The following is a 26,253-nucleotide window of genomic DNA, read 5'->3' on the forward strand; positions in this document are numbered from 1 at the left end:
CTTTTCACCCATCTACTGCTTTTCCCAGCTCTGTTCGTCGTTGTTCGTCAAAATCGCCTGCTCACTCGCATCCGGTGGCCGTAATGGTGTCCTCTTTTCGGCTTCGCGTGGTTCCATTTGATTTGCACATCTTCGCTCCGGATTACGCTGAGTTTCGGGGAGCCTTTCCGGCCATTATCACCGCATCGGATGTTTGCTGCCGATCGCCGCGTTATCGGTGATGTTTTTTCGACGACCTACGGACGAACGCAGAGAAAGAAAATGAGAGACGCGCTTGAAACATCGGTCACCTGTAGCTTGGAGTTGGAGTTTTTTTTTGTTCTGGCTTTCATTTCGTACGACCCCCAGCACGGCATTCGATCAAACGTCAAGCAAGCGAACACCGGCACACTGTTATTTTGGTAGTGAACGCGTCATTAAGCGAGAGATTAGCCCGCATTCGCACGGGGAAGGATCCTGATCATCGCGCGTTATCCCGGCACTGACGACAATCGGAGTCCTCGCTGAGGAACGCAAATGGAGGCGTTCGAGAGAAGGCAAAAAACAAAAAATAAAACAAAAAAGAAACGACTCAGCCTGTGACGCCATCGCCATCAGCACCCCCGGGGTGGGAAACCACCGATCCGGATTCGAGCGGTTTCGACCAGTTTTGTGAGCTGCGCAGTTAGTGGATCGAGTGTGGCAGACTACAACAACGCCCAGCGAAAGCGTTTGTAGGTGATAAGCGCAATCCACCGGCACAAGATGTGCCTGATTACGGGGCTGATTATGGCTAATCGGTTCCACCACGAATTCCCTTCTCGGAACTGGCGCTATCGAGCAGTTTTGGGAGGGGTTTTGCTTTCCACCAATGCATCTCGTACGGAGCGTGATGGTAATTTGATGTAATGATTTGATCTATTTGACCTAACCGCTTTGTTTGTGAAGCGTGTAACGGTTCCAACTCGGATGGTTCTTGTGAGTTTCCCGCGTTGTGAGTTTCTCGCGCTGTAACGGTTGCATAACGTCTCCGTCGACGCTCCTGCAACACCGCAATGGACGATTTACGTGCGCCTGCTGCGTCACGTGTGGCCCCCGGGAAAAACCTTGTGGGTAGGTTTAGCAATGAAAGAAAGAAAATAAAACAGAACACACGTTTCGTTGTGGCCATCTCAGAACGAACACGCAAAAACAACACACACCGCTGGCGCTTGTACGGTTGCTAATCCACCGATGCCCTGGAACAATTGTGATCATCGAAACGTTGACACCGTTGAGGGATGGATGAGGGGATCATATAAAACAACCCCTAAGTACGTTGAATTCCCCTTGCGAAAGGTCGCGTATTGTGTATGATTGGCGTGAATTAACACGAGGTCGGTCACGATGACCGTCAACCGAAAACTACCCGTCCCAGGGTCAATTGACAAGCGGCCACCGACGCGACAGTGTCGTCCTTTTACACACGTCGTGTTTCGACGTTTGACGTTCGGTAAGTCTACGTGTGGCCCCAAAAGTGCTAACTTTAGGCACGGTGACGCAACCGGGACGATGGATTGCATAGTTCGATTGATTTTGTCACACGTGAGCAACGGAGCTCGTGGCGTGGTGAAGCACACGTAGGAAAGGCCATTTACCACGGCAGTTCGAGAGGACACGAGAACGAGAGACGGAAGCCAAACAGGTGTTGACGAGCTACGGCGCATGTCCGTCGTGGTGGTGGTCCATTGTGTCCTGGGGGATTGCTCTGTGTCAGTGCCGTTTGGAGTGCCATCCCGAGAAGGAGTGCCATCGTGGTGCAAGGATCTTCGAGTAGTTGGGTCTATAAAACCTCTACACGCTAAGAACCAGCTCCGTTAGTCGGTGATTGGTGGTGGAATCACACCCAAACCCGCCGTCCTTAGGATGGCCAACACGATGGAGGACTTTTGTGAGGAGACCAACTTCCCGGAGTCACCCTGTGCGAGCCCGTTTGAGCCTATGCGATTGCTTCCGATGGACTTTCTGCAGATCAACGGTCGCTTTACGCCACACTCGGCATGTTCGACACGCAGCTGCAGTCTGGCCACGAGTCCTGTGCCACCGGAACCGGCTGATGTGACGATGGAACAGGAGTCTCCTGGGACGAGACCGCGTAAGTGGTCCTTGCCACATCTACCAGCCGAGGCGAGCAAGTTCGAAGTTAGCGGTCGAGCAACACCCGTTTTTACCTGGAACCCGATGCCAACTACTGGTCGTGTGGTGTACGCGCTCGATGACAAGAGCCAGCAGATCGTGTTCTCGCAGGTGTGCTTCCCATCTAAGGTCCCCGTTTTCTCCGTGTGTGTCTGTGTGTTCGAGTCTCAATTTCAAGTGGTGTTTGATCCTTGATCCGTGCTTTCTGTCCTCTCCTAGCTCGAACAGGAGGAAACAATCGAGACGAGCGAGTCCGAGGTTTCGAACTCAGACGAGGACGCACCGGAGGACGACGCATCGGAAGAGGACGAACCGGTGCAAGACGATCAGAAGGGCCACGGCAAAAAGGACATGTACCCGAACTGCGACGTGAACGTGTGGTTGCGATCATGCGAGCATGAGATCGTCGAACCGATCGAGGGGATTGTTCAGGGAACGGTACCGGAGTGGCTTAACGGGAGTCTACTCCGGAATGGTCCTGGAAGTCTCAAGGTGGGCGATATGATGTTTAACCACCTTTTCGACAGCTCAGCACTGTTGCATAGGTTAGTTAGCTATCCTCCAGAAAAAAAACCCGAAAGCCCCTGAACTATTTCCATCGTTCACAGGTTCAACATCGAGGCGGGTAAGGTTACGTACCAATGCCGGTTTCTACAGTCGGACGCCTACAAACGGAACACCGCCGCCCAACGGATCGTTGTGACCGAGTTCGGCACCAGCGCAGTGCCGGATCCTTGCCAGACCATCTTTCAAAAGTATGACACGGATGACCTTCAAAAGGGCATTGACTAATTTTCCCTCCAAACGCGCAGGATAGCGGCCGTGTTCAACAAACCGGGCACGAACAACTCCGACAACGCGATGATCTCGATCTACCCGTTTGGGGATGAATTTTTCGCATTCACCGAAAGCCCCATCATCCACCGAGTCGATCCAACGACATTGGACACGTGCGCGACCTTGAACGTGTCCGACTACGTAGGGATCGTGAACCACACCTCGCATCCGCACGTCATGTCAGACGGTACGGTGTACAACCTCGGCTGTTCAGTCACCCGTACAGGTCCAGCTTACACCATCATTCAGTTCCCGCAAGGTCCTGGGATGTTCGAGAACGCGCGCATTGTCGCATCCGTGCCGGCACGCTGGAAGTTTCATCCAGGGTACATGCACACGTTCGGCATTACGGAGAACTTTTTCGTGGTGGTCGAGCAACCGTTAAGCGTGTCCGTACCGACGATGGTGGTTGGGCAGTTGAGAAACCGACCGATGGCGGCAGCTCTGAAGTGGTTTGAGCGTCAGCAGACACACATCTATCTGCTGGATCGGGATACGGGCGAGCTGCGGCACACGTACCACACCGAACCGTTCTTCTATCTGCACATCATCAACCAGTACGAGCGAGAGGGCCATGTCGTGCTTGACATCTGCTGCTATAAGGATCCGGCGATGCTGAACTGCATGTACGTCGATACGATGCGAAACATGCAGCATAATCCGGATTACGCGCGGATGTTCCGTGGCCGACCATTGCGGTTCGTTCTGCCGCTTGAGTACGGTGAAGCGTTTTCAGGACGCAATGGCAAGCGGGCGGCCTTTCGAAGGACCTCCTCGCGGGATCAGGACGCAGCCGCAGCTGCCGGTGCATCTTGGGCCGGTATGTGGCAAAGTCTTGGATCTTTCGATGCAGCAGAACCACCGAAGGACACCGATGGTGTATGGCAGGAATCACCCAAGGATACCACCGGATCGGACGGACTCGTCCTGCGAAATCTCGTGCGACTCGCGGACACTAAAGCGACGGCTTACGCCATGCCAAACCGGACCGTCTTCTGCAAACCGGAGCTGTTGTGTGATTTGGGTTGCGAGACACCACGCATTTACTACGAACGGCATCTGGGACGAGCATATCGGTACTTCTACGCCATCAGCTCAGACGTGGACGCAAGTAACCCGGGAACCCTCATCAAGGTGGATGTGGTGTCGAAAAGCCGCCTCACGTGGTGTGAAGCGAACGTGTACCCAAGCGAACCGATCTTCGTGCCAGCACCGGAGCCGAAATCTGAGGACGATGGTGTCGTCCTTGCGGCGATGGTGTGGGGTCGTGAGGAGGAGAACCGTGCGGGGCTGCTCGTCCTGGACGCGATCACCTTCACGGAGTTGGGTCGGTGCGAGTTCGTCACACCCGGACCGGTACCAAAGTGTCTGCATGGATGGTTTCAGCCCTCTGCCAAATGACTTTCCGGTCCTTGCGGATGTTCCCGGAAGTGACCGGAACCCGTGTGTGTCACGTTTTGGAGAGATACCCGGATGTTGAGAACCAAACAGTCCGCGGAGTTGTTGTTAAAAACGCTGTGCTACCTGTTACTGTTATTAAGCTCGTTATCAGATGTTAACACAAGCCAGAACCGCAATCAGCAAACGTTGTTTGGAAATAAAGCCAAGGCCCCGTTTTCGCTGAATTCGTAACCGCTCTCATCATCTTATCTAGGGCGTCGACCCAAAGTCCGCCTCCGAAAGGCCACATACGAGCAACATCCTTCCAACATTGTGCCACAATTTTGCACCGAATCCAAGGGAGCGTTACTCATTCGCACTTCCGGCGATCGACGACCGGGAGACCTTTGATTGCGATCATGCGTTATGATCACTGTCAGACCACGTGCGATCGCTCGCAGTTCCGGACAATTGATTGCGGCACGAATCGAGACCCTACGGCTGGCGTGAGTGCGAAATCAATTTGCAAGCAATCGTCTCCGTGTCGAAACGTCACGCAAACGCGTCGTCTGACTGTGTGCGTTCCGCTGGTCGGAAGGGCCGCGATAACCCTTCCAGTGTGTGGGGATTTTTCTTACGCGATTCACTTTCGCGAGTGCACTTGCGATAGCGCTGCTGGATGCAGCCTCGGTTTGATAAGCGCATGGCAGAGGGTTCTCCGGTGACCCGGTTCCGATGCAGGCGCCAGAAGGTACTCCTATCTGCCGGTGCCTGATCGTGGCGTTGGCCCGTGCAGAGAAGAGGTTAGAGTTGAAACTCGTGGTACTCGTGATGGCGCCGCTGACGGCGGATGCACCAAAGTCCAGCTGGACGATGTGGGGCGTTCGTTGGGCGATCGAGATTAGCGGTAGAACAGGTAGCCTGGGTAGCCCTGATCGATGGTGTTACTTTGTTGTGTTGAGGTTAGGAAAAGCATATGCGAACGCGAGCCAAAAGAGCCAGTTGGTACTTGCGACAGGGAACAGAACGGCACAGAGCAAGGAAGCGCATAAACACGATTCATTCGGTACAGTCGTTCCTTGTTCTGGACCAGTTCCATGTCACAAGCAGCCATTCAAGCGCCCAGACAAGCACGATGGGAACAGGGAACAGTAGTTCACGCTTCCATCGCGACCCAACCAGTTAGCGGTGTTATCGGTACAAACCTCAGTCCCAATTTTAGTACGCTAGCTCGGAAGCATTTCGTGCGAGGGCTAGTAGAATCGATAAATTGCGAAAATTCACCTATCGCGCGACATCACCCCCACGTTGTTACGCAAACACGCACGCAAGCACACATACGCAAAGCAGCCGGCGGAGGGGGTGGTCATGGTGGTGATGGTGGTGGTGGTGGTGGTGGTGGTGGGAACGAGAAGCACACATGAAGCAGTTGTGGCCATGGCCATGGCAGAAAAAAAACAACCCCTTTAGGTCCTGGCCTAAGAGCAGATGCATTGCGCAAGGCGTTGGCGTCGACGCGTGGCACCACGTGGTGTGTGGCGTGACACGCGTGACGAGTGCCGGCGTACGACTCGGCGGGCCACTTTCGCCTTCGAGGGTTGCTGAGGCTGCTGGTGGCGTTTGCGCCGACGCGGTGGTACCAGCGGATGCGATTGCAATACGTACGTTGTGGTGGTGGAGGACGCCAGCTGGGCGTGATGGTGCCCGTTTGCGGTTGACTGCTTGAGACCGCGTGAGGAGGGACAGGACGCGGCGTGGAGCGGGTGTACGGTGGTGTTATGTCCGTTCGAGACGACACTCTGCCCTGGAATAGGAGTAGAGCGTGTTACTAACGCCCGTGATGGTGTCGAACGATCGAAGGATTCTCTCGAAAGGATTCTTCAACTTACCCAGCCGAGAACTGGTGGCTTTGGTTGATCCGTTCGATCGTTCGCTTCGGTACGATCTCGTGGAGGATCCTGTAACGCGTTGCTCGAGTCTGCCACTCGTCTGTCCGTTGCTCGTTACGCTCGTTACGTCCTTTGAGTCCTTCGAGTGGTAGCGTGTCCGGCGTGGTCTACGTGGTGGCTCCGTGACGCCACTGTTGGGAAGATCCTCCGACGAGCTGGCATTCGATTGAAGCTTTTCCTTGCTACACATTCGCACGAGTCGGCGGGATTCGGCCAACGGAGCTCGGCTTCGACGGCTGGAACCACTGCCAGGTGTGCGAGATGAGAGACTGTCACCAGGGGGCGCTACGGAGCCACTCGCAGGACCCCGCAAGGATACGCTTCTTGTGAACGATCCCTCCGATCGACGGGAGATGCTCTCGTTCGATGAAGCTGACGATACTGCAAGGACGAAACATGCAAGGACACGAGGTTTGAAAACACTCCTCTCTCTCTCTCTCTCTCTCTCTCTTTAGCTCTCTTTATCACTCACTAACCTCTCGTGGGGTGACGCTGCTGGTGACGTTTGAGGCTGTCGTCGAAGTTCTTCGACACCTGAACGCCACGCGATTTCATGATCTTGTTCGTAGTCGCGCACTCCCGGATCGTGCCGAGTGTGCAGCCGCCATTCGAGAGTCTCCGGTGTTTTCCATCACCGCCTTCGTTCAGCTCGCTCAGGATACTCTCCATGCTTTCGCCATTCGACATATTGTTCACCACCTGCGGGAGACAGTAACGACTCATTTAAACACATTCACACCGAGTGCAGTAACAGCGCCACTTACGTTCAGGATCTCATCGGCGGCTCGCGTCAGCTCCTCCAGAATACGCTCGTCCCGCTCGAGGTCCTTACTGCGGTCGTACGGAGATGCGGAACTTCCATGTCCTGATGTCAACGTCTCACTCACCTTCACCTCTGATGGGCTGGAACGAACGGCCGCTTTCGGTTTCGGTGCGAAAACGGACAAATTCTCGTAGTGTGGACCATCGCCGGAAGAAAGCGTTGAGGTCGTCACACTACTACTGCTGCTGGTCACGCTAACACTCGGCAGGACACTGGCTGTCGGTGTTCGAACGCTGCCAGATGGAACTTGCGTTTGTGTTGGCTGCGGTTTCAGCTCAACACCCACTTCCGGTTGGCCGTGGCGCAGCAAATCCGGCTTATCGTTTGTCAACTGCCAGCTAGAGGACTTTCCGGTGGTTTCGGTCGCACCAGACCGTCTGATGAAGGAGGACGTCAGTGTGGCTGATCGCTGGAAGGTCGTTGAGGTCGTCGCAGGTGGTTTACCGACCGGACGAGCCGTCGAACCGGCCGACTGCTGCTTGTTCGGGTTCACGCCGAAAAATGACAGTTCGTGATCGCGCAATTGACGCGCGCCTGATGACAGCCGGAGCGAGGCTCGTTCCTCAGTGCCACGTGGGCCACCAGTGTCCTTGGCCGGGATGTGCCTACGAAATTTGGGAGATGGCGCCCGATGGGCAGTTGTCGTCGATTCATCGTTCGATGTCGTTGTCGCTTTCGTTGCGGGTGGATCTGCAATATATTTGAACAGTATTTAGCGGTAGGCTCTAGAATCGATCGCATATCCTTTCTACCTGGACTAGAGGTGTATGAGGAGCCTGTTTTCCTTGCTGGCGTGGGGCTCTTCAGCTCGATCGACATCACCGCGGAAGGTTTCACCGTCTGACGGCTAATTAGCGCCGACGGTTTCACTATCTCGAACTCTGAAAGCAAACAGCAAACAGGCACGTATTATTCACACGGCCAGGAACCCTTGATTCCAGCAGTTGATTAGTGTTCAGGGCGCAATCGATCTCGTGTCCGATACGAGGGTGCGTAAAGGTGTACCGGGTGTAGTGTAGGAGAAAAAACTCAAGGAAAATTAGGAGAAAAAACCAAACACATGTACAACGTCCGCAAGCGTCAAACCTGGTGCTGGCTGATGAGTGCTGGTGTGCGTGTTACCCTAACCCGATCCTCCACTTACCTGCGGAGGAGTTCACCGAACAGGACGTATCCTGTGCCACCGCAGAGCTGCCACTGAACTTGCGTATGTTGCGTTTCGCCTTAAGACGGCTCCAGCTGCCGGATAGCTCGGTGGCTGGTCCGAAGGACGATGATGAGGACGTACTGGCGTCGGCTAAGCTCCCAAGGTACAGCTTAACTTCCTCATCAGCCTTGGCACTGTCACTATCGCTATCGTCTAGGTCTGCGGCGTCATACAACCGGCGCAGTTGCGACAACTGCTGACTCAAAACGGTCGAACCGAGCTTCTTGAGTCGTGGAGCCGCAACTGGTCTGCTAATCAACCGTTCTACGTCGTCAGCCGTACTCGAGCGACGCACCGAGTTCTTGCTGATGTATGCCTCAAAGTCCGACAGGCGTGATTCACTCGTCGGGATTCGTCTCACTGCCGGTGCCAGTGAACTCCCAGATGTTCCGGATGCGTATCGAGATCCACTCACTCCACGCTCCTGGGCATCTCCATCGAGTGAGGACGCATACTTAGGATAGGACACCCTCAGTTTGGGGTAGTCCGCGTGAATACTGCTTGCACTGCTCGATTTCGCGATCGATTGGCTGCTGATCGTGCTGCTGGTGCTGCTGTTGGTGATGCTTCCACCGTTCAGCTGGCAGAACGCCGAATGGCGGCGAGTTTTTGGGGAATCCGAGGACACCGATTCTGCGACAGCTCGGTGATACCCAGCTACGGGTCCGTTTTCGCCAAGTGAATCCCGTCGAAATGCTTGCAGACTCTTGAGCGCTTCGTCAAGCTTTGTAGCAGCGCGCATTGTGCGCATGATCAGCGAGGTGGACTTTAGCTCATCACCGAGTGGAGCAGCCGGTGACTTAAGGTCCTCCCCAGCCGATGTCATGTCGATCAGGATCTTTGTCGTGGACTTCGATGCGGCCGATTCACTTAGGTTGCTGGAACCGTTGAGGATCGCTTTCTCCACTACCGGGTTGGCGGATGTTTGCGGTGCATTAATGAGGGACGCGTGTGTGTGTGTGCGTGTTTGAGGATGTGCATCGTAAGGTGTTAGAAGGACGCGTTGTTGGGCGTTGCGTTGAGCGTATGATGTATGGCAATGTACAGTGGGCAACGGGCAGAAGTATTCAAAGGGTCAGAGAGCATTACCCGTGCGTCGGGTGGTACCGTAAAGGGAAGAAAGAGAGAGAGAGAGAAAAGAAAATGGAAAGTAGAGCTAAGATAGGGCTCAAACAAATGCAGGTGCAGCCATCTTCACGAACAGCCAAATAAAAGATCCTCGTTCCTCGCTTTAAATCTACAAATTAACCTCATTTTAGCAAGCTAGCTAGCTCTAGTATGAATGACAATCAGGACATTAGGATGGTCAAATATTGGTCCTGTTTTTCCGCATCCTTATCGTATTTATGTGCTCAGAATCATCTCATACAGGGTATGGTCCCTTCTAAAGTGTTAGCATGATCAACTCAAACAATTGGGGGTTAGGATTAAGCACCGAAAGCGCCACTCTCTAAACGTCAAAATGCACTGACACGTACCTGCAGTGTTGTTGCCACTAACCCAGGAACTCGCACTCAACGCCGGTTGCGTGAGGTTCACTTTCGTCGAGTAACTTCCAGGCGCGATAGGCGACGAACTCTTCGATTCGTGGCCCACCTCAGCCGGGGTCAGTTTCGCTCCGGATTCACCTGACACGGCCACCGGACGTAGCTTAACGCCCCACAACGCTTCATTACTGTCAAGGTTCTCACCCAGCACGTACGGTTTCGGTTTGACAGGTTTGTTCTTCAGGATACTGCGCAGCGAAATCTCGTCCGTCGAGTGACCATCGCTTTCATCCGACACCGTTGTTCCTGAAACACTTGCACTCGCCGCTAGGGACGTCGAAGGAACGTACTTCCGTGGTGTCGGTTCTGGTCGACTAATCCCGATCGTTGTCGTCACAATCGCAGGCGTGTCCTGTTCAACAGCGAGCTCTGAACCTACTGTGGAAGACGTTCCATCTTGTTGCTGTTGCTTCACTCGAGCGCTTTCCGATTCGTCTTCAAGACTCGAGCCCAAATAAGATGCACCACCGGAAGATCGACGACGCCGCCGGAAGTTGTGCGTTGGTGGAGGTTTCTCATCCGTTTCGACGATGTTGACACGCCCGGAGTCAGCCGTAAAGTGGACTTCCGTTTTACAGAACTCAACGCGCTTCTTATTACGGCTCAGTTCGTCGATAAACGTGTGGCTGAATCCGTTCACGTTCACTGACGACTTCCGTTCGAACATCGTACGCAAGCTATCCCGCACGTAACTCGTCTCATCGACCGCGATCGAGTGTCGCTTCGGTTCACCCGGTTCGTCCTGTTCCGCTGGAGAAGCGAACGTATCCTCCGAAGGTTTGCTCGTGATTTTGATCACCATAGCCGCGTTGGTAGCCGGTGTAACCGGAGGTTTCTCCTTGAGTGGAGATCGCTCACCTAACGTAACGATCGTAGCTCGTTGATACGACCCAGCACCATCGGTGGCAGCACTTGACCAGCTCGAACAAAGATCAGACGATCGGCCAATGCCACTGTCCGTCGAGGAGTCCATTTTGGCCATCGCAAACCCACTTCCAAGCGGTTGCTGACTCATCCTTTCGAACCCGTACGACTTCCTGCGCGAGTGCCAATCCTCAGGTGTAAACGCGGAAGATCCTGTCTCCTGGCCAGGCTTTTTGTTCGCCTGCAGACTGTGACTCCGATAGGTCGTAGCATCTGATGGTGACATGTCTCCTGTCTCAAGCTGACCAAGTCTCGTTTCAACCTCAGTAATGGTGACTCCCCCATCGGCACTACCGCGCCGATCGCCAGCTGTTTCATCGGCAGGACTCATATCGTCCCGGTAGAGCGATTCGTTGCTAAGTCGACGCAAGCGGCCACGAATCTCACGCAGTGATTCCGCCGTCAGAAAGGACGCTCTCGGTGGGGACTTTGGGGATGAGTCGGATGGTTTCACAACCGGCGAAGTCGTCGGACTGGCACACGGTGGCTGATCCGTGACGCTCTTCAGGATGTTGTCCAACGCCACGAAGTCGATGTGATTGTTGCGCATGGCCGTGTTGAGACGGCGACCGTTCTCTAGCTCCTGACAGATGCGTGACACACTCACGGAGTTTTCCGGCAAATCAACCGGTCGGGTGTTGGTTCTGTGGATCGTCGTTTGAGTCAAAAGAGATGGAGAAAAATCGTCAAAAAAAGGTTCGGGATGAAGGAAGAAGAGCAAACGAAACAATCCTAACCGTCGCATTGCTAGCCACCGCGATCAATGTGGCCTATCAAACCCAACGAAGGCGTGCTAATCGAGAAAGGTCGCCGATTTTGCACGCAATACGATCAACTTCTGCCCCAGGCCCAGTACAAACTGGACATCCTACGCACGGCGTTGAACTCCCGCTGACGTAGGCTCGGTACACCTCGTCCGGCACGGGTCTATAACTCGCTAGATTTAACGACGTGCAAATGCTGCAGCCAACAACAGCCCGCTCTAGCCTTCTTCAGCTCTTGCCTCATCAGCAGCGAGCCAGGTTTGCTGAGCCACTTCGATCAAGCCGTTCGTCGATTGAATCATACATCATGTGAGGGGCTCCAGGGCCGTCGGGTTCGCCCCGTCCCCGGACGACCACGTTCTGGCTGATTTGAATTTCAAGTGGATAAAACCATCGTCATCACGTGGTGCGGTATTTTTAGCGTTCTACCCGGACGCTCCATCAACGCGGCCCGATGCAGCTGCAATCGTTCGCTATTAGCCAAATTTCATTACTCGCTGTAATGAAGTTCATGAAGCTGAGCAGAAGCGCGTAAAAAAATCAACCCCACGATGAAATCACCCACTGCGGTGAGTCAAGCTACCGTGAATTGGCCACACCGGAGCCGGTTCCGGTTTCGCGAGAGGCTTTGGAGAGTGAAAAACCCACCGACCGATTTCCAAAACGAAAGCAACTGTAATAAGAGCACAAGAGCTCAAGCCACGCGCCAATACCAGAAATGATCGATCCTCCACCGACGTTACGGCATTCGCCTACAACCCCGCTCCTTGTTTCGTGTTGTTCTTTTTCCTTGCCTCTTTCTTTTTTTCTTTTTGCCTACTCGTTTCATTAACCCTCCTCCCCCACGGGACAGGACTTACCTTGGGGTGGTTTTCCTTGGGAACTGTAATGATCGCCGTATTTTGCTCACCCGCTTCCACTGCGTGGGCTCGACGTCGTCATCGAAGTTGCTCTCGTCACGCTCGGTCGAAAGGTCCTCGATCGAGATGCTCTTGCCGCGGGCGAGCGAATTGCTGCCGTTGATGCTGTTGCTGCTACTCCGAACAGGAAACCGGAAATCAACCAAAAAGTAAAAAAATAAACACGAGACACATGAGAGAAGTCGAGAGGAGAGGTAATTAAAAGTTTGCTGCAAACGGTGGTGGGAAATTTTAATTGTTTTTCCTTCACACTTTGCTGGTTTCGCATTGGCCGTGGGTGGACAAAAAGGTTGACACTCCGCTGGGGCTTGCGTGACGATGCAATTGCAACCACTCCTTCGACGTTGACGCGCTTAAACCCACGCACGCATCGCCTGCAACGATCGCTGACTCGCACTCGCGGGATTTATGATAATTCGATTTTACGACCGTTTAATGTGGGTCCGCGTATCGCTGCTCACCTTTTTCCTGCACCCTCTGTTGACGATCGCTGCTCGAACTGCTCGAATTTCCGAAAGAAAGCACCACTACAATCCGGGGCAGAAATCGCCCTTCTGCCGGACGAGTGTCGATCGGAGTATGCGAGTTGAATGACAGCTGGCTCCCGAGTTGCGGCAAGAAACAATAACAACGCACACGATCGAGTGTCACTTCGAGCACGGTCGACTGTTGATCGGACGATCGACATTCACGGAATGACGGGCGCGCAGGATTCAGGCACTTTTGCGAGGAGTCGCAGATTCTGTGCCGACGGGTTTGGCCCAAACGCGCCCGAAAACCCACGTACCTTGGGTCGGTTTCGATGACGAACACGCCGAATGGAAGTCGTCGAACGCTTGTCGGCGTCATCTGCGAGCGGTGAATCACGCAGAATGGTACGAAAGATCGCGTGCGTGTGGGCCAAACCACCACAGAAACCCGCGATCGATCGCTGCTCGAATGGGCACTTCAATAGACTCGGTTCTCTTGGATCCCGATCGAGAATTCAACGCTCTAATCGAAGCGTAGAGTGAAAAACAAAAACAGAATCACCATCCGAAGATGTCACTGTTTTATTACAACCACGGTCTCGTCTGCCTACGGCCTGTCTGCGGACCTGTCCAGAGATCGAACCTTGCGGACCTACGACCCATTCGGCCCTCGAGAGGCCCTCACGGTCAGCTTTTGTAGGGTTTCCCACATGGATGTCCTCGATTTGGGGGCGTGTAGTTTGGAATTCGGTGAAATAACGTGAAGAAAAAAACGCGCCCCAACCACGCGCTTAAATTTGAATATTCCGAACAGCTGTCACGCAGGTTTTTGGGCCTCGCCACCGAGTCTGCCGCGGGTGGACAGAACCACACAACTTGTCCACTTGCGTGTGGGTGGAAGACCTCATAAACTTAGGGATTCCCGCCAGCCAAAAGGCGTACCGCGGCATTTAGCGCTCTTTATAGCAAAACACCGGCCATTAACCAAACCCGGCAGCAGCACCGGAATCGGAAACAAGCCAAACACCCGGCCGAGGCGCGATCCCGGCGTACGTTTATTGTATTTTAATGAAGTGTAACGCAATTTACTCGCTTTCGATGTCTCACGCTTTCCTTCATTCGGGCTCGTATTTCTTTTTTGCCTGCTTCTTCTCGTGCCCCTTTATCGGCTGTGAGACAAACCTGGTGTCGTGGTTCGAAAGGAGGGTAGTTTTATGAGCGCCATTTTGGGGCCCATTTCGCCAGCCAAACCCCGCAGTAATTGCAACGGATAAGCTGAGCGAAATTCGTAGCCCGGGAATGGCATGAAAGCTCGCGTTGGAAGTGTGCGGATTTTTACAGCCACAACCAGCGGCGAGATCCGTGGGCCCAACCCGGCCTCGGACCGATATTCCGTAGGTGTACTCGATGACATAACGAACGTTGTGTGTTCGACTGGCCGGTGGTGATGGCATTTGTGCTGGCTTCGATCCGCGAGCTATATCCTATCGCCTACATTCTTGCGTCCGGATTGCAGGACCCAGTCTGGCCCTGCTAGCCCTCCACCTGGCGGATAGTTCTCCTGCAGAAGAACCGCACGTCAAGCTTGTGCCGTTCACTTTTGTGAGGTGCCTGATTTATGGCGTGTGGTAGCGACAACCAGATTCCTGTCGGCCTGTTTTTCGAGAATTTATTTCTCCCTGGGTTAAGAGTTCCACCCAAGTAGAGGTGAGACACTCCTGCTGTTCCAAAGTGGCCGAATCTAGAGCAGGAACTACATTATCATACTGGCCCAGCCGTTATGGCACGTCGTTTGAGATAATTTCTCTTACCTCGCCGCCGGTTTTTAATAGGCCCATTGTTACGCTCGACAAGCGCGGTTGATGTATGCCAAATAGAAAAAGGAAACCGGACCATCGATAAACTAGCAAACAGCGAGGACCCACATTCCCGATGCGGTGGAATTTGGCAATGCTCTCTTCATGATTCGTTGTCTCACCGATCGAAAGCGAGTCCGGGTCGTAAACCAATAAACGACACCATTATAGCCCACTCTTCTTTCGAGTTCCCGACGGGCGATTGGCTTCTTGTGAAAATAGAAATCACCGATCAAGCGATCGGTAGATCAGAGAAAGAAGAGCTTACCTTTCTGGTTCGGCTGCAACGGAATGCGCTGGCTGGTAGGTGGGCCGCTCGTCCTGCAGTCGTCCATATCGTGATGATGGCCCACCAGTGGTGCTGGTGGTCGAGTAGCTGCCGGTTTGCAACACCGCGGATTGATTGGTGCTGGAAAACCGCCCAAAAGGCGATTTCGGTGAGCTCAGGAATGTCGCTCCGGGCGATGCATCGGGCAGTGGGTTGATGGCGTTTGATCTGCCGGAATTTGCCTGCAAAACAAGATCATCAGTGTTTATGGTGGTTTCGCGAATTAATTGACATCCTTCGATGGACTGTGGGGCAGAGAATTATGATCTAAAACACGGCAAGAAAAAAGAAACAATTCCCAGCAATAATTCCAAGCCGCCTCTCAAGGTCCTCTCAAGCTTGCTCAGTCGGCAGGGAATTGCGATCCAATTTTTTTGTTTGAATTTATTCCCCAGCCCCGCTCGCCAAGAGTTAGAGGAGAACAATTCCACCTTCCCAACACCATGGTTGCAGTGAAATTGTTTGCACGTGGGCGCGCAACGAGACGGGGCAAATATTTGGTGTCCAGCTTGCGTGCGCACCGGGAACCTAGTCTGCCCATCTTGGGGCAAATGTCAATGCCGGCGGCCTGAGTAGGTATTGTCGTTTCGGGTTCCTACATTTCGAGAGCCCGCGTGGGCACCACGGCGTCGTGGAGCGTTGAGAAAAAAACACCGGACAATCCCCCCGAAAAGCCCATCCAGCGAGTCGGGAGGTTTTTTGATCTGCGCGACAAATGAATGTCAATCGCGCGCACGATGCCGACGATTAGCTGATTGTATCGGATTAATGGTTTCTCGTCTGTCGCCATGTTTCAGTCGCCATGTGCCTCGAAGAACGCTCCTCGAGGATGCAACACGCGCAACGTGGTCTTCTTGGCGTGCTACGAGCGTGGAATGTTGTCCCGTACTTGAGCCGGGTTTTTGCCAAGACACAGGGCGCGGATAGATCGTTTCCGCCAGCTTGATTACGGAAAATATTTACCAATTTCCAAGCGCACATTGGCACGCGATCGTGCATGAATGAGCGCTTGAGTCGACGCACTCGAGATCGCCAGCGCAAACAAGATGGACGACGGGTGCATTCCAACTTACCAGCAGTCTGCTGCCGTTGGTGTTACTGCTGCCTCCTGAGGTTAGGGCTCGCTGGAAGGGCGCGAGTAGATGATGGCTGGAGAAGCCGTTCGTGGTGTGCTGGTGTTGCTGTGGGACGCCAGTACCACCGGTGGCGCCAACGCTTCCCGACACTTCCGAGTGCAACATCGACGAGGACCATCGGGACGAGGTCGTTTGGACGGTTTGTGCGCGTACCACCTGCAGTGAACCGGCGGCTGTGCGAGCCTGCAGGATTTCCATCTGCTTCCGCTGCGTGTGCTGCGTACCGTCTGGGGTGGACAGGTTTTGTGAGACCATCTGCAAAACGCCGGGGAAAGAATGAGAACGAAACAACGTTGAGAAGCCGCACTTGCACCTGTGAATGGGACGCGTATGAATGCACTCGAGAGGGTTGGATGGGTGGGTAGGTTCATGAAGGGAGGTGGGTGGAAAGGACGACATTTCTGAGTAACCACTTCCGCGGGTTGAATTCCCTTGGTTCGAGCGTTCGAAGGTCAACCACATCGCGACCGACGTTCGTTTGTTTCGTGTGCTAGTTGACACGGTTGACAACTAGATGGCGCCACCAGCGATCTCACCGGACACTTGCAATGGCGCGCAAAATTTGAAGGCCCCCTGCTGAATGATGCAATTTTGGAGTTAATAATCCATTTAACACCGTGTCGAATGCGATCAATTCGGACGTAAGCCAGCTGCAACTTCAATACACCTGCCAAAGGACCGAGCAAAGCGTTGAAAATTGGAGCACAAATCAATCCGGGTCCGTCGCGACACCTGCATCATGGCGACACGGTGCAGCGTAAATTGCCCAGCCTTCTTGAGGCTTTCCTCAGCGTTAAGCACGACAAAATGGGCGCCTGCATAAAGGCTTTCACACAGGAGCCAGCAAGAAAATGTCACCCTTTACAAAACCGAACTCCCATCCAGTATTCGTGAAGGTGGAGAAAATAAACCAACTAGTGTATTTATCGTCCAGCGACCGTTTATCGGATCGGATTCGTGTGGTTTACGCTTAATTGGCAGCACCCTGACACGCGCCCAAGTAGCTTAATTAATTACTGTGGCACCCCCTGAAGGGGGTGCGTGATTTTCGCGGGCGTGCGCATGAACAACCGCACCTAACGCAAAAGTGCCCATCGAGGTGTTTTACGTCCACGCCTCAACTCGGACAGGCCCTTGCTGGTCACCAATCGATTACACATTCATTACGGCGCGACACGGCAAGTGATGCTTTAAATAGACTCCCACCATGACGTCCTTCGGTGTTTCACGCGCCTTACCGATCGTAGAGACCCTCGAGCCACAACATTGTCACGCATTCGTCGAAAGTACCCTTAGCAAGCTCCCAATCGAGGCTAGGAAGCGCGTAATTTCACGTCGATACCATACCACCAGCTGTTAGCCAGTGCTCCAGACGTGTTCGAACGAGTGATGATCACTTCCTCGTGCTGTAATCACCGCAATCCACCCCGGTGGAGCCCTTTTTTTGCGTCTCATACACAGCCGGCCTGTTGTAAGCGCGATACGACGGTGCGAGTTTGCAGAACATAACCGCTCATTATGAGGCTTATGCAGCAAACGCTCCAGCTTGCTTCCGGGGTTGATTTTTTTAGCGTCACTTGCTACTCGGGTGTGTTTGCGTGCGAGGCTATTTTACGTGCGGTTATGAGACCCGTTGGCAGATTTCATTATTTGTTGAACACGAGATCACCACCAGAAAGGTCACCGAGCCAGCGAGGACTCAGCGAGGACCATCGGGAAGAATTAGAAGTGCCATTGTGCCAGGGAACCGTAAAAGCGGATGCCATAAAATCGCTATAAATGTAAGTGGAATAAAACTGATACTTCCCTCTACCAGCGGAAGATGAAGCGAGTTTTACCGCACGACCGTAGGATAGGCGAGCGAAAAGAACTCCTCGATCGTGCACCTCGAGACTACAATGAGCCGCTTCGAATCCGCAGCACCTCAAGGTGGAGTTCATTGCCTGGTTGGGCAGCATCGCGCACTCCTCCGGAAGACAGGAGACACACATGACTTCCAACAATGTATCACATGCAGCCGCACCAGACGACCTTAATGGTTCATTTGCCGTCCGGCGCGAGGTTCCGTCATAAATTGCAACTACTCGCGTCTCGCATTGTCGATCCGAAGCACCCATTACCGGTTCCATGGTTTTGCCAGGCGCTAGACGTGGAGTCGAGTGCGATCTTCAGACGCCCCATGTCCCTGGGAAAGTCTATTGGTGTGTTCTTTCCAAAAAAGGAGGGACGATCTGCAGGCAAACCGATCGATAGCGTTTTTCGCGGGCTTATTTTCCACTCGCGACGATCGCAGGCGACGGAACGGCAATTGTAGGCAAATGAGAGATCGCCCCGTTTCGATCGATGGCCTGGCGATGGTAGGCGTCCATTTTTGGGGACCACCACCGCGCGAGAAGGTGTACTCGGTGAAGTGCGCAGTATCGAAATCGCGATCGTGGCCGCGACCAAATGGAAGAGACCCCCGGGGTGAATGCATGGAAGACACACTCCAACTACACGCCTATTGTTCTGGTGAAAAAAGGGCAAGTTCATTACAGATGCCGTGGGGTCCCACTAGCGGCGTGTCTTTTTATCTCGCTCACTCACCAGCGTGCTCTCTCGCACTCTGTCTTTCTCGTTGCTCGTAGCGATCCGCTTCGCTGGCACTTCATTTGCCTACCGGCGTTGTTTGTGGTCTGTGAACCGACAACAGAGCACAACCACAACCGGGCCCAGACGAGGCAAAGTGGCAGCAGGCAGGAGCCAGAAAAAAAACTAGAACATCATGTTGCCAGCTTAATACAACACTTTGCAAAGCGATCCGTCGTAAACTCGGCGAGGGTTCGCTTCCAAAGAGGGGCTGTTGCACTTTCCGGCTGAGCTGAGAGTGCTTAAGACTTTCTCTTTCGACGGGCTGGCCAATTGTTTCAGCGCACCGTTGGCGTTGAAGTAAACGTTTTACGCCATAATTTGCGTGGAATGGACGCTTTTCGAGCCCGTCGGTTCGTTTCCTCGGGCGCAGCACATTTATCGTCATGGCATTTTGCCACACTTTCTTCCTGTCAGCGGGAAACGCCGCTTGGTTGGTTGATTAATGGCACGAATCACGACACCGAGTTCGCGCAGTTGTAGTTTGGTGTTCTTTTTGCAATTTCCCAAAACATTCGCTGAGAAAAGCGGCTCGTTCTAAGCCTACTTTAGCGAGTTTCTGCGATCTTCTTGCAGCGCAAGCAGGTTTACGGTTGTTGGTTCAGTGCTCTGACTCCTTCATTGCTTGGGAGCTTTCCAAACCTCGCGCAACCCCATTTAACTCCATTTTCATCGAGCCCATTCTTGGGCAGCAACGCCAGAGGAAAAAACTGGACCAATCCATCAACGCCAACAACGCCGCAGGCTGCGACACATACCCCAGGACATCCCACCGACTAAAGGGTGTCGTACCGGAATGCTGAATTCATGTCGTCGACTTCACCTCGCTCTAACCCCAACCCAGCCGCTCCTTCGTGAAAATCCGTTAAGTGAGGTGCGAAAAGATGCTACCGAGAAAATGGGGGAAGCCTCCATATCCTACCTTGCCATAGCTGTTGAGAGGTCCGTTCACCCAACGGTCCGCTTCGAGACGGCCCGTCAGCAGGGCGCCCGTATTTGGATCGACATGCTGCCACTCGCGAACCTCGCGCTGGAATGGGGTCCTCGTGGCCGCCGCCGTACCCGGTCCACCTCCCGTCACCATCGCAGCTACTTCCATGCTCAGGTCGGTTTGGGTCCTGGTTCAATTCAGCGGTGCGTCTCAGAGACCGGCGGGATACAGAGGGAGCGATAAGACGACTGCGGGCGAGGTTCCGTCGGTTCTGAAAAAGGAAGAAACAGAACGAATGGTCAGCGAACGGGGGTAAAGGATGGAGTGGAATGGCCTGGTGTTCAAACCAGAACCATCAGCAACAACGACAGCTTGAAAAAAAAAACACTAAAAACAAAATGAGGCCAAAAGAAAAGGGATCCGGCTGTGTGATCTCCTATCGCGGTGGCATTTATCGGCAATCTGCGGGCCATCCCCGTGCCAACGAACTCGTGAGGCGGTGGGGGGAGGGGGGCGGAGAGAGAGGAAGGGCGCTCCCGAGGTACCTCCTCCAGGCCAGCACCATAAAAGGGTCCCGGGCCAGAGCGAAAACAGTCACAGAACAGTCGCTGGAAACGGGTTCGTCGCTTGTACGCTCGTTCGGATGCAAGGAGTCTTTCGTTTCGTGCGACAAACCCATAAGGAACACGTTTGTTCGCGCAAAACCAACCGCACTTGACACGCAAGTTCAATGCCGTCGCCGCCATCATGTTTCCCGGTTTAGTGATCAATATTAGGTTTTCTAACCCGAGATGCAACTGAAACCATCGGACGCAGGGTTTAATTAACGAATTGTTTCGTGAGATCTCCCAACGACTCAATTTCTCCCTTGCACCTGCTATTTTGTGTGTCACTAATGAGCCATCATTAATACGGTTCCCGACCACCAAGTGTTGTAAAAGTGGTGTTTGAATATCTCTCTGAGAGCGTAGTTAGAGTACGATCGCGATCGCTACCCCAAAAAAGGCTTTATCTTTTCCAAACTCTCGCTGAAAACAATAGAGCTCCGGAAATGAAATACTCCCACACCTCTATAAAAAGAAAACTCGGAAAAATGCTTAAATCCATGCACTTTATTCGTCCATTTCTATTTGCCAGTCTGGAAGCAGTTTCTAAACTTCTGATTCGTCGCTTCCACGAGTTGCCCGATGTCCGCCTGGATGGCACGCATGCAAACGCCGTATCTTTCGGTAAGTGTGGCCATTTCCTCCCGCAAAAAGCCAATGAATAAGCCCAATCGCAGCTGGTTCCGCTCGGCTACACTTTCCAGCGGGTCTAGGTACTGTAAAAAAACGAAGGTATAAGAAGGATTCATTCTGATTTTAAACTTCAGTCTCTGGCATACATACCACAGCAGTGCAGTTGGCTGAACTCTGACTCTGGCACACGGACAATGCCTGGTTAGCGTACACGGCTCCGTAACGTAGTTGTTCAAGGAAAGCCGTGTTGGCCGTCGAGAAGTACGTGACGGTGCGTGCATCCACCTGATAGCAGGACGACAACCGTGTCGGTGCATACGACATCTGCCGGAAGTCAGCCACATAACGCTGCAGGCATCGATCCGCGTACGAACTCTCACTGATAGTGGCCTCGTCCACCATGGCGGCTGTTGCAGCTGACAGTCGGTCACCAATCGCATCCTTAGCGACTTCAACCGCTCGCGTATAGTTAGCAGCTAGCTCACCCAAAAGCTCGTTCATACGCCGGTTGTGTGATTGACCTTGCGTTTCTAGCATCTCGAGAAAACCGTTGACGCGTGTCACCTGCGATGTATCCTCGAGCCGACCGAGCAGCGTGGCGTAGCTGTCACGCACCTGGCGCACTGTTCCGTTGCTCTGTTGCTCCATCTGACGGGCGGCTTCAGAAAGTGTTCGAGCCACGATTGCCACGCTGCCGGTTAGGTCAAGGTACGCGTTCTGAACGCTCGCATTTGTGGCTGTTTCGTGCCCAATGGCAGCAGTACGATCCTTCGCCACCGTTCCAAACACATCCGAAATGTCCCGGAGAGCTGCGTTGATCAGCTGCACGGGTGTGGTGAGTGATTGCACCATGTTGGGAGTGATCAGACTGGAGATGTTCTTCGCACTGTATGTGGATTCTGGCGAGTCGGTCGTCTGTAGAGCTTCGGCAAATGGAATCCAATTGCGTCCTAGTGTTCCAACTTCCGTCTCGATTGTGCTCAAGTTGGCGGTGAGTGTTGTGATCAGATTTGATCGCACAGCACCTTCGAGTGAGCGGACTCTTCCGGCGGCCAGCTTCAATGCGGCTGTGGTCGGCGCCACTGTGGCTTGCAATTCTTCAAACAACGCTTTTCGGGAGTCCGTTCCATTCACACCAAATGAAGCTGCCACGTGGCCAAGTAGCTTATTCAGCGGCGATGTTAGATTGTTCGCAACACCGTACAACACACCAGTGGTTCCACTACGATCGAGTGCCACATCGTACTTCGCTAGGGTAGCATTTGCCTTCACGATGGCCACTATTCCGGTTCCAATGGTGTTCCGGAAGCTACTCTCAAAGCCGGGCACGTTGTAGGGCAACCCGAAATCACCAGCAGCACACGCGCCAAAAAAGCAGCTTCCAAAGATCAACACCACCAACGAACCGATCATCGTACACAGAAGTTTTGATCCACAGGACTTTCCGACACCAAAAATCACACCCGACTGAGCACGGACCTGGCGGTGATGGAGGCCCAAAACTTCTCACCCTCAAAGATGCTGCCTCGATCGCGTAGGGTGCGATCTCCCGTTCACATCAAACGGTACTTTTACAACTCTCACTCATGGCGCTTGGGGACGATCGGTCGCGATCTGGCATGTGGCCGACTTTCTCCATGTTCTGGTGAAGAACAGGCGAGATAGAGAAACCGAGAGAAAGAAGGCATCCAATGGCCAAAGATCTCCAAGATGCTCGGTTTGAGAGAAGCAACGAAACGTGAAGCGATTTCAACAACAACAAAAAATCAGAAAGTAACACGAAATTTCCGAAGCTCGGTGGAAATCGAAAAAGCACAAAAATCCACCGCTAGAACGCTGGCCCATTACCGATCGGTGACCTATTTCGATTATGCACGCGATGATCGTTCGACATCCACAAGGACCGGGTATTTGCTACAATTTTCGGGGGAGGATCAGTGAGTAGAAGTCATCGCTCCCACCGGTGATCGAGCGGTGTCCCACACGGTACACACGCTCCGAAAGAGCTGAGAACCAAACCTCGCAGGTCTCAAAATGTCAACTTGAAGCGGAAACGAAACGAGACCACGACGGATTCCCGCTGCGTTGGGACCAAAAAAGACACCAAAGATCGCGCAAGATCACGCGATCGAGAGCGTTTTTGAGAGCGAAAAAGAGAGAGAGAGAGAACATTCCCTTACGGTGTCTACCCGCCAGCACCATTCTAAGACCCGGCTGGGTGAGATGTTCTGATGTCATCCGTAGCCGAGACTACGCCACCACAGACCTTCGGTGCGTCATTTGTTTGGCTAAAATATTGGTGCCCCATCCGGAGGAAGGAATAAAAAACGATGCTATTTCTTTTTTATGCTCACACGCCCGCAGATTGAGAGACCATGCTGGGTGGGTCGCTAGTTAGAACGAAGCGTTCGGGGGTTTATTGCTCCGCTTCCAAATAGGAGCAAATATCACCGGGCTACGATCTGACGTGGAGATGGCTTTATCGACGTATCGAGACACGCTCCGAACGAGATGATGTAAAACGCGCTCAGTGCATCAGTCATTTGACCTTATTCGAACATGGCAATGGCGAGGAATTCATGGGTTTTTGATTTTGGAAGGATGTTAAACAGCTGCGGATAGTCATAGCCTTTGATGGTGTCCACGGAAACTTGAAATGTTACCATCTACTGTTCTTATGGCTTCTTGTCAGCTTCATTACATATGGTAAAACACGAGAATATTGACGTTTATTACTTTTTATCAATCCCACTTAAAGGGTAGCAGCGTCACAAGAGAATCTTTCAAACATCCTTCAAAATGTACTATAAAAAAATCTCTATTGCAACCGTTGCGAAAACGAAGCTCAAATATTTGGTAACGATGTATATTCAGTTGATAGGTTTTTTGCTGGCTTCGGGCCTCGTTTTTGCAGGAGCCAGTAAACGCTTCCAAAACGTAACATGATCCAATCTACATTTTAAGCCAACCTGTGCATACACTTTAGAATCTACCAAAGGCCTGAACGTTAACGTCCAGTATTGATTGGGAAGTTTTTATAGAATTATTTAGTTTTTTTTGCAGTTTCAGATAAGTTACTTTATAAGCTTCTGTTATGATCACATTATCTAAGTGAAGAATAATTTGCAAACAATTTTTATATTGTTCACTGCTTGCAAAAGATGTTGCACGAATCTTGGGTCTCATTACTCCAAAGACGGCCTACAAAATCTACTCAACAGAATTATCGGGAAAAACATGTTGTTTGCACAAATGTTTTTACATGCTTTAATTCCAATCTCATCTCATTGCTCTCATCTCTTTTTTCAACGCTAGCAGCTGTGCTATCCGTTAGTCTCTCCTCGTTTAGGTTACCGATAACCGTAATTGTTAATACACCAAAACTGTGAAAATGAACATCTCCACACGTCGCATTGTAATCATACTGCTAGCAGTGAATGTCAGTATTCCGTGCAAAATACGTGAAAAAAATTATCTCTCTTTGATCATCTGTGCTACAGACGTTCGTTCTCGGATTGCCACGTCCTGATTTTGGAATTGCGCAAGATGTAGCAAACAGCGGGAAGATCGCCGACCGTGCCACTGCTTTGGCACGATCGTTCAGTGCGCTCGACAAGACTTCCTTGCCCATTCAGTCCGGCGTCACCCTGCTCATTCTGGTACGCGACACCATCACGTCTATTGCGTCGAAGCTGTCCCGATCGGGCGTGGATTTGATGGGAACCATCGTGACACTGGCAAACGACGACACCGGTCCCATAGTGGACGCATTTGCTCGTGTCACTCGAGCTCTGACGGCATCAAACGCACTGCTTAATGGTGGACTAAGTACGGAGTTAAACACTCTCACCAGCAGGCTAGGTCCATATCTTGCCCGGCAATTCATAGACGCATTCCGTGGCATTAGTGGTGGGTTGCAGAACCTATCAAAGGCTCTCGCAAGCTTGCAGGTTGCCATCGAGAAAGCCAAGAATGCAGCCGGTAGTGGGGTTGTTACGACGGCTCTTGTGAGGAAGTTTGTATCCCCAACGATAGTGTTTAATGTGTTGAGTGCTCTTAACGAAATCGGAACGGGACTACCAGCTGTGATGTAACTCACCCCATGGTCGATAGAACACGAGTCATCACGGAGAAGTGCAAAGGATGTTTAATAAAATCGTGGCATAAATACCTCCATCACATTAAGGTCATGTTTTGATATGGATGGGTATTTGGACAGGTGTCAAAAATAAGTCGTCTTCCCAACGAGCACCTATTTCAAGTATGCAAAATTCAGAACGAGGCTATCGCAGCCCTGTTTAGACAGCTGAGCTTTCGTCCAGCACTTGCGCTGAGTCGTCGGATTTGCTCTAGCAGATTTAGTTGCATTTCGTCAACACGCATGCTGAGTAGTCCTTTTTCACAGTAAGAACGTGTGAAGAATTCGTGGTGCATAAATAATTCGTCCGAAGATGAGGAACACCCGAGCGGTGGCGCTCGCATTGCTGTGCATCGTCCAGGCAAGACCTACCATTCCACCTTGGCGCTTCTTCGATACATTCTCTATCGTTTCCATCGCTTCACGTTCAGAATGTCGCCGCCCGTCCGGATTTCGGAATAAAAGGAGACGTCGTGGGTAAAACAGAAGTAGTCTCAAGCATCAGTCTAACTACGCTTACCATCAGCAATCTCGAGTACAAGATCGAGCTCGGTTCGCAGTACCAGCCGCTGTACGATGAACGGGATACGCTGTATACGATCGCGCAGAAGATCACCGACACCGGTACTGCCATGGCGGAGAGTGTCTCGTACCTGGCTGCTGACAGCTCAGGTTTCGTCGAGTTCTCGTACCAATCTGCTCTAACGGCTATCGACAACGTGCTGACATTGATCCGAACGGAGTTAACGCAGGAGTTGCCGAAGCTGCAAGTGCGCGGTAAACTGTTCATAACCAACATGCTGATCGACAACTTCAACTACATTGCCCAAATTATGGTTTCGCTGGAGGAGCTCCTGCGTATGATTAAACCGATGGCTCAAAACGCGCAAACCTCCGTCGGTGGCATCGGCTTCTCAGTGCCTGCTGAGACTATACGTCACTTCATCTCACCGCGGCTGATTAACAAGCTGCTAAACGTGATAGTGCTGCTGCCAAACGCTTTCTCACCAATCTTATACTCCG

General features: G+C 52.6%; 4 protein-coding genes across 4 annotated transcripts; 2 read left to right on the forward strand and 2 right to left on the reverse strand.

The window, feature by feature from the left end:
* Positions 1-105: 105 nt before the first annotated feature.
* On the reverse strand, positions 106-20,022 carry LOC128723738 (serine-rich adhesin for platelets). The gene is made up of 14 exons (XM_053817504.1): positions 19,846-20,022; positions 16,233-16,550; positions 15,100-15,341; positions 13,144-13,247; positions 12,967-13,102; positions 12,446-12,619; positions 9,829-11,465; positions 8,288-9,256; positions 7,896-8,024; positions 7,085-7,833; positions 6,797-7,019; positions 6,261-6,701; positions 6,037-6,175; positions 106-236 (listed from the first exon to the last, which is right to left on the reverse strand). Exons 1-14 carry the CDS (start codon positions 20,020-20,022, stop codon positions 212-214), a joined length of 5,463 nt encoding a protein of 1,820 aa, XP_053673479.1. The 3' UTR covers positions 106-211.
* Positions 1,777-4,605, forward strand: LOC128726770 (carotenoid isomerooxygenase). The gene is made up of 4 exons (XM_053820595.1): positions 1,777-2,265; positions 2,374-2,699; positions 2,763-2,909; positions 2,967-4,605. The coding sequence occupies exons 1-4, from the start codon at positions 1,885-1,887 to the stop codon at positions 4,390-4,392; spliced, it is 2,280 nt and encodes a 759-aa protein (XP_053676570.1). The 5' UTR covers positions 1,777-1,884; the 3' UTR covers positions 4,393-4,605.
* Positions 20,023-20,980: 958 nt separating the features above from the next.
* On the reverse strand, positions 20,981-22,505 carry LOC128723739 (uncharacterized). The gene is made up of 2 exons (XM_053817505.1): positions 21,243-22,505; positions 20,981-21,175 (listed from the first exon to the last, which is right to left on the reverse strand). The coding sequence occupies exons 1-2, from the start codon at positions 22,503-22,505 to the stop codon at positions 20,981-20,983; spliced, it is 1,458 nt and encodes a 485-aa protein (XP_053673480.1).
* Positions 22,506-24,483: 1,978 nt separating this feature from the next.
* On the forward strand, positions 24,484-25,186 carry LOC128723740 (uncharacterized). Its single transcript, XM_053817506.1, has 2 exons — positions 24,484-24,531; positions 24,593-25,186. Exons 1-2 carry the CDS (start codon positions 24,484-24,486, stop codon positions 25,184-25,186), a joined length of 642 nt encoding a protein of 213 aa, XP_053673481.1.
* Positions 25,187-26,253: the final 1,067 nt, after the last annotated feature.

Source organism: Anopheles nili, chromosome 3 (assembly GCF_943737925.1).
Source record: "Anopheles nili chromosome 3, idAnoNiliSN_F5_01, whole genome shotgun sequence".
NCBI classification, from domain to species: Eukaryota; Metazoa; Arthropoda; class Insecta; order Diptera; family Culicidae; genus Anopheles; species Anopheles nili.

Coding starts and splice junctions, on each gene's coding strand:
- LOC128726770 (XM_053820595.1), top strand. CDS start 1,885: ATGGCCAACACGATGGAGGACTTTTGTGAGGAGACCAACTTCCCGGAG. Junction 2,266..2,373: donor AGCAGATCGTGTTCTCGCAG/GTGTGCTTCCCA, acceptor GTCCTCTCCTAG/CTCGAACAGGAGGAAACAAT. Junction 2,910..2,966: donor TGCCAGACCATCTTTCAAAA/GTATGACACGGA, acceptor CCAAACGCGCAG/GATAGCGGCCGTGTTCAACA.
- LOC128723738 (XM_053817504.1), bottom strand. CDS start 20,022: ATGGAAGTAGCTGCGATGGTGACGGGAGGTGGACCGGGTACGGCGGCG. Junction 13,248..15,099: donor GTTGCAGCCGAACCAGAAAG/GTAAGCTCTTCT, acceptor CCGTCGGCACAG/AATCTGCGACTCCTCGCAAA. Junction 237..6,036: donor GCGTCCTCCACCACCACAAC/GTACGTATTGCA, acceptor GTTCGTCCGTAG/GTCGTCGAAAAAACATCACC.
- LOC128723739 (XM_053817505.1), bottom strand. CDS start 22,505: ATGATCGGTTCGTTGGTGGTGTTGATCTTTGGAAGCTGCTTTTTTGGC. Junction 21,176..21,242: donor CAGCCAACTGCACTGCTGTG/GTATGTATGCCA, acceptor GTTTTTTTACAG/TACCTAGACCCGCTGGAAAG.
- LOC128723740 (XM_053817506.1), top strand. CDS start 24,484: ATGAACATCTCCACACGTCGCATTGTAATCATACTGCTAGCAGTGAAT. Junction 24,532..24,592: donor TCATACTGCTAGCAGTGAAT/GTCAGTATTCCG, acceptor TCTGTGCTACAG/ACGTTCGTTCTCGGATTGCC.